This window comes from Rhinolophus hipposideros (genome assembly GCF_964194185.1).
Source record: "Rhinolophus hipposideros genome assembly, chromosome: 20".
Classification (NCBI taxonomy): domain Eukaryota; kingdom Metazoa; phylum Chordata; class Mammalia; order Chiroptera; family Rhinolophidae; genus Rhinolophus; species Rhinolophus hipposideros.
Genome location: NC_138066.1, coordinates 51891723 through 51902447, shown reverse-complemented (window position 1 = coordinate 51902447; position 10725 = coordinate 51891723). Strand labels below are relative to the sequence as shown.

The 10725-nt window shown below is 59.5% G+C and overlaps 2 protein-coding genes across 2 annotated transcripts in view; one reads left to right on the top strand and one right to left on the bottom strand.

Annotated features, from left to right (window-relative positions):
- Nucleotides 1–34: 34 nt before the first annotated feature.
- Nucleotides 35–7876, top strand: SGSH (N-sulfoglucosamine sulfohydrolase). Its single transcript, XM_081027766.1, has 8 exons — nucleotides 35–173; nucleotides 1304–1464; nucleotides 2903–3008; nucleotides 3269–3419; nucleotides 3762–3918; nucleotides 4283–4364; nucleotides 5167–5370; nucleotides 6130–7876. Exons 1-8 carry the CDS (start codon nucleotides 77–79, stop codon nucleotides 6687–6689), a joined length of 1518 nt encoding a protein of 505 aa, XP_080883892.1. The 5' UTR covers nucleotides 35–76; the 3' UTR covers nucleotides 6690–7876.
- CARD14 (caspase recruitment domain family member 14) overlaps nucleotides 7826–10725 on the bottom strand; it is a 22314-nt gene continuing 19414 nt past the window's right edge. Inside the window, exons 19-21 of the mRNA XM_081027765.1 lie at nucleotides 9945–10066; nucleotides 8842–8957; nucleotides 7826–8603 (exon numbers count right to left, since the gene is read on the bottom strand). Coding sequence (XP_080883891.1) covers nucleotides 8396–8603; nucleotides 8842–8957; nucleotides 9945–10066 — 446 coding nt within the window. The 3' untranslated portion in view covers nucleotides 7826–8395. The remainder of the gene's footprint in view (nucleotides 8604–8841; nucleotides 8958–9944; nucleotides 10067–10725) is intronic.

Here is a 10725-nt window from a genome sequence, read left to right as displayed (position 1 = left end):
GGGGCCCGTGCGCACGTGATCTCGGGCCGGGGCGGGGCCTGGTGCCCACGTGACCGCGGGCCCCACAGCCTCCGCCATGCGCCGCCGGGCGCTGCTCTGCTGGGCGCTGCTGCTCGCCCTGGGGCTGTGCCGCGCGCCCCGGGCGCGCCCCCGGAACGTGCTGCTGATCCTCGGTGAGTGCGTCCCCGCCGGCCCGCCGCCACCCCGGGCGTCCCTCTTCACGCCGCCTGCTGTCGCCCCGCCCCTGCAGCGCTCCGTGTTGACCCCGGCCCTGCAGCCCTGCAGCCCTGCCCGCCTCCTCTCCCTGCTGCCCCCAGACTCTTCTTTGGCGGCTCCTTGCAGAGGGACGCAGGGCAGCCTCGCCCGCCGTGGGGACTGCGGGTTGCGCTCCACCATTCAGCACCCCACTCCTGCAGCAGGCTCTGACCCGAACCCTCTTGCGTGCCCAGTGCCCCAGGGCTAACCCTGCGGGCCCCCAGCTCGGAAGGCCGGGCGCTTTCCAAAACTCGGGTCCACGGATCCCGGACGGGATCAGCCAGAAAGGGGGGGCTGGTGCCTCGGCCCCCAGAGGCCCGCCAGAGTGCCCTGGGGCTCTCATATCCTCCCCATGGGTTTTTCAGACCCCCAGAGCTCTGTGGGTCTGCCCTCCTTCCCCCCACTACCTCCCGGCCCTCTTCCCCAACCCCGTCCCCTCCCAGAAACCCCAAGTTCCTCCAGCACCGTGCTATTCACGAGACTTCCCGTTTGAGTGACCAGCCAGACAGTCACAAGGCAACCTGGTTGTTTCCTCTCTTGAGGTTTGGCCCTGTGCCAGGGTCCGTGTTTCTGATTAACTTGTGGTCTCTGGCCAGCCCTTCAGCTAATGGTAACATAGTCTCCACTGTGAGAGTGAGAGCACGCATCACCTCCCCCTCTCCAGGCCCGCTGCGCATGGACCCACATCCCTGTGCAGTGTCTGCGGAGCCCAGCACTGCCCAGTCACACCTGCCTGTGAACATGACCACCCACATATCAAGCCTGCCTGGGTACCCTGCCCACCAAATTATCAAGCCTGCCTGCTAATATGCTCACCCGGTTTTCATACGGGCCTGGTAGCATTCCCACTCGGGTATCACGCCTGTCGAATCTCATGCCCACCCAGCCTACCTGGCCATCGTGCCCTCCCAGGTATGATGCCCTCCCGGGTAGCACACCTGCCTGGGTGTCACTGGCCCAGGCCACTGCGGCAGTAGCCAGGTCCCTCCTCCCACACATGGCTCCTGAGCCCAGCCGGCTGTGTTCTCTGTGTCTTTGCCTTCCTCAGCTGATGACGGAGGCTTTGAGAGTGGCGCCTACAACAACAGTGCCATCGCCACCCCTCATCTGGACGCCTTGGCCTCCCGCAGCCTGATCTTCCGCAATGCCTTCACCTCTGTCAGCAGCTGCTCTCCCAGCCGCGCCAGCCTCCTCACGGGACTGCCGCAGGTGAGGGCGGCAAGAGGCAGGAGCAGGGCACGGTAGAGGGAGAGCCCCCTCCCTGGTCTCTCCTGGGATGCGCCCATCTTCCCTGGCCCACTCCCAGCCGGGCTAGGGGCTCCGACTGCCCACACGTGAGCCCTGCCCCACTGCTCTGAGTGACCACGAGCAAAACACTTATCTTTGAGCACCTCAGTCTCGTCACCTGTAACAAGGGGTCATAGGAATACCTCATTCGTGGGATTATTATGGGATTGGCCGGTTATACTTTATATGCACAGCACGTAACAAGGTGCCTGGCACGCACTTGCCCAGCGTTAACTCCCATCATGACACTGTCCCAGGAGCTCACATGACGATGGAGCTGCCATTTAAGGCACCTATTCTTTTTTTATTGTGCTAAGAAATACGCACATGAAATTTACCACATCAACCATGTGTAAGTTCAGGGGCACAAAGCACACTCAGTGTTGTGTCAACCTCACCCCCATCCATCTCCAGAACGTTCTCTGCGTCCCAAACTGAAACTGTGCCCAATTACCACTTCCCCTCCCCCTCCCCCAGCCCCTGGCACCCACCATCCTACGCTCTGAATTTGGTTACTCTACCTCACAGATGCAGAATCATATACAGGATTTGTCCTTTCGTGACTGGCGGATTTCACTTAGCATAATGTCCCCAAGGTCATGCTATGGCGTGTGTCTGTACTTCATTCCTTTTCAAGGCTGAGTCCTACTCCCTGGTCTGGGCACAGCACATGTCGTCTGTCCGTCATCTGTCAGGGACACGGGGGTGTATCTGCGCTTGGCTGTTGTGAACAGTGTCGCTGTGGACCTGTGTGTGAGTGCGCGCACTTACTCTGAATATATTATCTCGTGACGTTACCTGATGGTGAGCAGGTGTGCGCGGTGCGTCCCCACCCAAGAGGCTGAGGCCTCCATAAGAGCGGCCTGTGGCCTGGGCACAGACACTTCCTGAAAGGTTTATCAGGCAGCTGTGAACCGCTGCTTCTGGGCAGTGGCCGCAGCATGAAGAGGGACCTTGCCTTCTCCCCTCACATGTTTCTAGTTTGAGCTTGTAACATGCAGTTGTTACTGAAATTGTTACTATTTCTTCCACACTATGAAGAGGCCAGTTAGTAAAAAGAGGCCTGCTGCTGCCTTTTTCACGTTAAGATGTGTGCTCATAATAGAACATTTGGAAAGTACAGATAAGCAAAAGGAGGAAAATAAATCCCCCCAATGTTGTCTCCTCCTGACGTCCCACGGGAGGGACCTGTGGTGAGAACAGAGAAGCCGAGGGCACCTCCCTGGGTGCCGGCCACCCTGGCCACACCTGAATTGGGTCCCAGAAGGGTGGGGTGGTGAGCGTGGGAAAGGCGGGCGCAGCCCACCCCCACAGCGGCTCCCACTGTGGCTGGAGCCCCTCACAGCCTCTCTGCCCTCAGCACCAGAACGGGGTGTACGGCCTGCACCAGGATGTCCACCACTTCAGCTCCTTCGACCAGGTGCAGAGTCTGCCGTTGCTGTTGGGCCGGGCAGGCGTTCGCACAGGTAAGGGGCTTGGCGCCATGGGGTGGGGACGGAGAGGGGAGGACAGGCCGGCTGCGTGTCCTGAGTCACCCTCAGCCCTGCGTCGCCTGCCCTGAGCACTTGCCCCCAAGGCCCTCAGCCTCCTGGCTGGTGCCTGAGAACAAGGGCCCGGGCTGCCTATGTAGAGGCCAGAGCAGGGTGCAGGGCTTGGGGGGCCAAGAAGGGAGTAGAGGGTGTGGGAGACGGAAGGCGCCCTGGACAGGCCTCTCTCCCACTTCCAGGCATCATTGGGAAGAAGCACGTGGGGCCGGAGACCGTGTACCCATTCGACTTCGCGTACACAGAGGAGAATGGCTCTGTTCTCCAGGTGGGACGGAACATCACTCGGATTAAGCTGCTGGTCCGGAAATTCCTGCAGACTCAGGATGACAGGTGGGAGGAGGACCCCTGCCCCTCCCCTCCCCTCCTCTCCCTCCCATGGCCAGACCTGCTACCTGGACTCACATCCCAGAGTGTTGATTTGGGATTCTTGGAGTTGCCAGATGGTGGAGTGAGGGTGGATGAGAAGGTTCCAGAGACTCGAGTTAATCTGGTCAGGGCAAGAGGGGACATGGAGAAACTGAGGCAGTGAGGATGGCAGGAGACTTTCAGTGCTAGGGGTGTAGGCAAAGCCGAGAGGCGTGTTCCTTCCAGAAGAACGGGGCTCCCAGGTTAGGAAGCCAGGGGGTGTGTCAGCCGGCTGGCCTCAGCATTGAAGCCGCTGCTCTGGTACAGGCCCTTCTTCCTCTATGTCGCCTTCCATGATCCCCACCGCTGTGGACACTCCCAGCCCCAGTACGGGACCTTCTGTGAGAAGTTTGGCAACGGGGAGAGCGGCATGGGGCGGATCCCAGACTGGACCCCCCAAACCTATGACCCCCAGGATGTTCTGGTAGGAGGGCCCCTCCCATGTTCCCACGATGCCCACCCTCCCACCCTTCTTCCTCTGCCTTGTAAATTTGTGGAGCTGCGCCCCTCCTGTGGGCTGAAGTCCTGGTCCCGCCCAGGTGTGTGACCCAGTAAGAAGAGACCCGCTGACTCCTTGGACCCAGGTCCCGTCTGTGGGGCCTGCAGAGACAAACTTAAAGACCTGGAATAACGTATGCAGAATTTGGGGCTAGTGCATTCACAGGAAGGAAGATGATTTCAGGCGCTGGGAGGAAGGCCGGCACCCCATCTACCCAGGTTCAAGGGCTGGCCACCTGTCCCCCTAGCCTACCTGCTCTAACTTGGACTTGCCCCCCCCCGCCCCCCAGGTGCCTTACTTCGTTCCTGACACGCCAGCAGCCCGAGCCGACCTGGCTGCTCAGTACACCACCATTGGCCGGATGGACCAAGGTGGGTTCTGGGAGCCCCAGCAGCGGGGTGTGCCTCAGCCTGGGTCCCCATCCTGGGCCAGAACAGTACTGGCAGGGCCATGTTCCCTCTGAGCCTCTAGGGGAGAGTCCTTCGTCACCTCTGCCAGCTCCTGGTAGCCCCAGGTGTTCTTGGGCTCATGGCTGCAACGCTGCAGCCTCTGCCTCTGAGGTCACGTGGCCTTCTGTGTCGCCGTTTATCCTCTTCTTAGAAGGACACTGTCATTGGATTTAGGGTCCACCTGGGTACATCGGGATGCTTTCATCTTGAGATCAGTGACAATCACATCTCAAAGGCCCCCCCTTTCCACATAAGGTCACATTCACTGGTCCCAGGTGGACATATCTTTTGGGGGGACCACCATTCAGCCAATCACAAGAGGCTGGTGCCTTTATCTTTTCTCTGCTGGTGCCGTTAGTTCCCAGTAACTTGGGAAGGGGAAGGGGACAGGTGTAGAGGGAATCCTGTCTCTGGCCTGTGTCAGGACTGATGCTGTTAGTTCATGGGTAGACAGGAGACCAGAAAACAGAAGCCAGCGTATGGCAGCTGGCAGCTGCGCAGGGATGACGAGGGACAGCTGGTTCCCTGGAGGGGTGGCTCAGGCGGAGGCCATGCATGGCCTGCTCCAGGATGGGGCACCGGGTGGAGTATCGGGTGAGAGGCCTAGGCTGGTGGGGAGGATGGGCGAGGTGATTTAAGACAGGAGGGTGCAGGGTCCGGCAGCGTTCCCGTGTGTCCACGCCCCTCTGTGGCTGAGCTCCGCTCCCCCCCGCCCACCCCACAGGGATTGGACTTGTACTCCAGGAGCTGCGTGGGGCGGGTGTCCTGAACGACACCCTGGTGATCTTTACTTCGGACAACGGGATCCCCTTCCCCAGTGGCAGGACCAACCTGTACTGGCCGGGCACTGCTGAGCCCTTGTTGGTGTCGTCCCCAGAGCACCCACAGCGCTGGGGCCAGGTCAGCGAGGCCTATGTGAGCCTCCTAGGTATGGCCGGCTCTGGTTCTCATGGGGAAGGGGGGATTTGCGAAAGTGAAAATACAGTAAGGCCACCACCTCCAGACTGCTCAGCACGCACTATCCTGTGCAGTTCCCACACCACCTGGGTGAGGGAGGGACACCACCGCCCATTCTCCATATGCAAAAACAAGGCTCAGAGAGGTGAAGTAAGGTGCCCAGGGTTGTGCCGCTTGTAAGCACCCAGCGAGGACTCCAGCCTGGGTCTTGCCACCTTCCAGATGGTTGCTTTCCCACTAGCCCACTGGTGTCAGGAGCACATAGAACACTTGTTACCATCCGGATAGGCCCCCGGCCCCCTGAGAGTGCCTGAGGGCCTGAGAATTTGCATCTCTGACGAGTCTCCAGGTGGTAGTGAGGCTGCAGCCGCCGGGACCCCACTCCAGGGATCAGGGCAGCAGCATGCTTAGGCCCCTGCAGCTCGGGGCCCACATCTCTCTTTGGCCCCAACGGGGGAATAGATGAGCCCCCTACATGCAGGCTCCCTCACTGGTCCAAAGGGTTTTAGAAGGATCCTGAATGCCACCACGTTGGAGCCACCATTACAGGCGTGGTGGCCCCGGAGGGGTGAGGCAGCCAGGGCGGTGCTGGCCCATGTGAGCCCCTCCCTGTTGGTGACTTGCTGTGCAGGTGGCCCACCAGCTTTCTGGGGTGGCTTGGACTCAGGCCTTCCACACATGGACATTGTGCCCCGGCGTGCCTGCCATGCTGACACCAATTCCTTTGCAGACCTCACGCCCACCATCTTGGATTGGTTCTCCATCCCCTACCCCCGCTACGCCATCTTTGGCTCGAAGACCGTGCAGCTCACGGGCCGGTCCCTCCTGCCGGCGCTGGAGGCAGAACCCCTGTGGAACACCGTCTTTGGCAGCCAGAGCTACCACGAGGTCACCATGTCCTACCCCATGCGCTCTGTGCACCACCAACAGCTCCTCCTCGTGCACAACCTCCACTTTAAGATGCCTTTCCCCATCGACCAGGACTTCTACGTCTCACCCACCTTCCAGGACCTCCTGAATCGCACCATGGCCGGCAAGCCCACGGGCTGGTACAAGGACCTCCATCACTACTACTACCGGGAGCGCTGGGAGCTCTATGACCGGCGCCAGGACCCCCACGAGACCCGGAACCTGGCCGCCGACCCGCGCTATGCCCAGGATCTGGACCTGCTCCGGATCCAGCTGGCCAAGTGGCAGTGGGAGACCCATGACCCCTGGGTGTGTGCTCCCGACGGAGTCCTGGAGGAGAAGCTCTGGCCCCAGTGCCGGCCACTCTACAATGAGCTGTGAGAGCCCCCCGGGCAGTGACCACAGCCCTTCCTCCGAATCCCATCTGAGGGTTCTTCCTGACGCTGGCGTCCTTCCTGCCTCTGCCTGAAGGGCAGTGCAGGGCACGTGTCCCAGCCTCCCTACACATGGTAGGGGACACCGCTGTCCTGTGTCCCAGCACAGGGATTCCAGAAGAAATGGGGACACAGAGGGATCCCCAGCCCATGACAGGTGAAGGTGGTCTGGGTAAAGGGAGTGTTTCCTGGTTGGGCTGGGGGCCTGCAAATAGAAGGGGCTGCAACCTGGGGCTGAGACCCTCTTCGTTCTTCGGAACCCACAGATGTTCCCATGCCCCTCCCCCAAGAGGAGACGGGGCTTCCAGGTGCACGTGGGTGGTGAGTGGGAACACAGTATCTGGCTTTTGTCAGCCTCTGGTCTTGAGGCAACCTTGGAACAGTCCACTAGGCCCCCGATTCGGGCTGGCTCGGAGTAACAAGTTTGATCCCGGTCTGTTGGGCACAGCGCGTGCTTCTTTTTGAACCGCCAAGGATGAAGCTGCCCCATCCTCAGGCTGCGTTCGTTGTGTTTGGAGGAACAGACATGGCTCCTGGAATGCTCCAGACCCGCCCTGCCTCTGCCTGCCACGGGAGCAGAATCTCTGTCTGGGAAAAGCCAGAAAGGGAACTTTCTCCCTCGAGTGGGTGGGTTCCCATTGCCCTTCCTCCTGCACCTACTCCATCCTGGGGATGTGGGGGGAGAGCCATAGGCCGGAGCACTGCAAAAGCTGCTTATTTTGTAAAATATATAAAGTCTATTTCTGAACTTGCTTATGACAACGCCAACCTGAATTCTAGAACCACTTCCTAAAGTACTCAGATTCGGGGGCACTACTGTCAAAATGACATTCATTCTAGGGGGAGGCAAAACCAGGGGGTCCTCGCCTGAGCTATGCCCGAATCTGAGCCCTGGCGGTGGAGTGAAGATGGCCAGAGACAGGGCTGAGAAGGGGCACCCCAGTAGAGGGCAGGTCTCGGTCTCGGGAGGAGCCCAGCTGGCGCGCGTGCAGAGGCATCTGTGTGAAGCTTCTCCAGGACACCCCACAGGTCCCCAGGCCAGGCATGGCGGCCCAGCCACAGACCTCCTGAAAATACTGTTGTCATCGCTTGGAGACAATATTTATTGGTAAACAGTCTATAAACGAGTTACACTAAAGCATGTCTCAGCCGTGAGAAACCGAGAAAAGTTAGCCAGGGTGACAGGTGGATTTATACCTCTGCTCTGGGCAGGGGTACAGTGACGGGGGCAGGGGGGGCAGCAGGGCTGCCAACCAGCCACCTCAGTGGGTTTGGGACGAGCCATTTGACATGCTGAAATGCAAAAGCAAAGTGCAGTATCAGGTCAGACGGGTGGTTACCTGCAGACATCTGAGGTCACAGAAGACACCCCCACTACAGAACGGTCTCGGGGTGTCCAGTTCAGACCATGCCAAGCCCTGGTGAGGGGATGGATTACACAGAAAAGTGAGCAGATGGTTTCGATGCCCATTTGTGACCTGCACATAGCGCGGGATCAAGGTCAGACTCCAGTGAGAGGGGAGCCCATGCCCAAAGAGCTGGCTTGTATGGTGAGCTCCCCAAAACTGTGCCTGTGAGGCCCTGAGCTCAAAGGACAGGACTGCACGGAGAGGGACGCAAAAGTTCCCACAGCCCCGGGAGAGGACTCGGGCGTCAGCGGGTCCTCAGCTCTGTCCACACGACCTTCTTCTGCTCGTCTGCAATGGCGAAGCGGACGCAGCCGAGCAGGGTGTCCAGGTCACTCCAGGCGTCGGGGGCCAGGCTGCTGTGCAGACAGGGCGCTCTGTCCAGCTCACCCTCCTCCTGCCGGCTGGCCTCCAGGAGCTGCTCCTCGGAGGTGCCCAGCCGCTGCAGGGCCTTCCTGCAGGAGCCAGACGGTGGGCGGGGCTCAGGAGAGCAGCCCCCGCCCCGCCCCATGGATGCCCCCAGGAACCCCCAGGTGCCTCTGGGCTGCTTCCCAGAGGGTAGCGGGGACTGCTGTCCCAGAGCTGTGTGACACTTCCAGAGGCTGGCACAGGGTAAGTTCCTAGAAACCCCGCATGTGCCGGGGCACGTGGGCCTCAGCGGCAGCCCCAGTGCCAGCCCCAGGACACACCTACCTGAGTTTCCTGGCTGCTTTCTCGTTGACAGTGACATGGACGATGATGGGGAAGGCGCCCATCCTGTGCAGGGCGCGGACGCTGTCCAGGTGGACGTCCAGGAGGGCGTGGGTGTTCTGGGGGGAGGGGGTGCGGTGAGTGAGTCAAGACCTTCAATCTGTGGTAGGTAGCGAGGGAGCCCACGCCCGGGAGCGGCGCCAGGTTCCTGGTGGGACTGAGTGAGTAGGGGAGCGGAGGGGAGAGTTCGCAGATGCCCCCCCGTGTGTGCAGGGCAGGTGCGTTCCCCCACCTGGAGGGAATCACGCTGAGCGAAGTGAGTCAGATGGGAAAAGACTTCACTCATACGTGGAATGTGAAAAGAATGAATGTATCTCACAGATACAGAGAACAGCATAGTGGTTGCTGGGGGGAGGGCCGAGCCAGGTACAGGCGGTGAGGTGCCCAGGGATGGGTGGGAGCTGGGCTCCGGGTGGGAGCTGGGCTCCCGGTGGTGAGCACACAGTAATGTATCCAGGTGTCCAATTATAATGAAACTTACGTGACATTAACCAATGTTACCTCAATTAGAAATAATTATAGTAATAAAAAGAAGCATTTCCATCGGTTGGATTTTTCACCTGGAAGTCTAGGAGCTGCCAGCTGAGTGCGGGAACCTCTGCCTTGGCTCAGCCCTGAGCAGTGGCATGGCTCCTACAACCCCGTGGGGCTGGGGCTTGGGAAGGTGGGACGTCCTGCCTCCGGCTCACAGCCGGGCCCGGCCGCTTTGTAGCCATGCAAAAGTCTAGGTCACAGCCAGCTTCTTTTCATATATTGGTTTGAGCCTACTCCATTTTCTTTATTCACTGAACAAATGGTATTAAATATTTCCTTCATGGAGAAAATAGGCTCAAGGACGGTAAGAGACTCGCCTAAGGTCAAAGGGAACCTACACGGTGGAAACACGGCTTGGTCTTTCCGCACTGTTCCCGCTGAACACTGAGCCAGAACAACCTGGGTGACAAGTGTCCCGCAGATGTCACAGGCAGTCCTTCCCGCCTTATTCCAGCACCCTCTTCTGACATGGAGTTCTCAAATGCCCAGGAAGGCCCTGGCCCCTGCCTTACCTTTTCCATGAGGAACTCAACAGCTTGGCGGGTCACACAGTACTGGCCGCCGGACACCTCCCTCTCCTGGACGATGTCCCCTCTCTGGATGGAGGCATCGTACTCCTCCTGGCTCAAATACTCTGAAGGTGACAGCGGACAGGGATGTCACACACCCACTGCGTGGGGCCCTGAGCAAGCTCCGTGCTGTATCCCCCACCCCGGGGACTCACGCCAGCTCTGGGGAAGTTCTCCTAGGGGTCCTCTTTACAGATGTGACCCTGCCCTCCCCACTCAGAGGAGCTGTGCCCTGCACGTTCATCCTAAACCTGACACAGCAGGTGCTCCATCAATGCCAGGATGTGGGAGATGGAAGGAAGGAAGGAAGGAAGGAAGGAAGGAAGGAAGGAAGGAAGGAAGGAAGGAAGGAAGGAAGGAAGGAAGGAAGGAAGGAAGGAAGGAAGGAAGGAAGGAAGGTAGAGGGATGGACAGACAGATGTAGATAAACCTCTCCTCTATCACTTCCCAAGCTCCAAACTTAACGTATCCAACTTCTTACACCTAGAAATCCCTTGCAGCTCTTAAATCAGTGGTTCATAATCAAGGCAATTTTGCCCCCAAGGGGCTCTTGGCAACATCTGGGAACATTTTTGGCTGTCACACTGGGGGTAGGGGGATGCTACTGGCATCCAGTGGGTTGAGCCCAGGGATGTCACTGAACACCTGCAGTGCACAGGACAGACCCACCCTAGTGTCATGGGGCCAAGGTTGAGAAGCGCCTCAAACAAACCTGCTAAACCCC

Bases quoted from the DNA above. Each gene is read 5' to 3' on its own strand.
- SGSH (XM_081027766.1), top strand. From the start codon at position 77: ATGCGCCGCCGGGCGCTGCTCTGCTGGGCGCTGCTGCTCGCCCTGGGG. The intron at 174-1,303 runs GTGAGTGCGTCC...TGCCTTCCTCAG, and splicing joins GAACGTGCTGCTGATCCTCG to CTGATGACGGAGGCTTTGAG. The intron at 5,371-6,129 runs GTATGGCCGGCT...ATTCCTTTGCAG, and splicing joins GGCCTATGTGAGCCTCCTAG to ACCTCACGCCCACCATCTTG.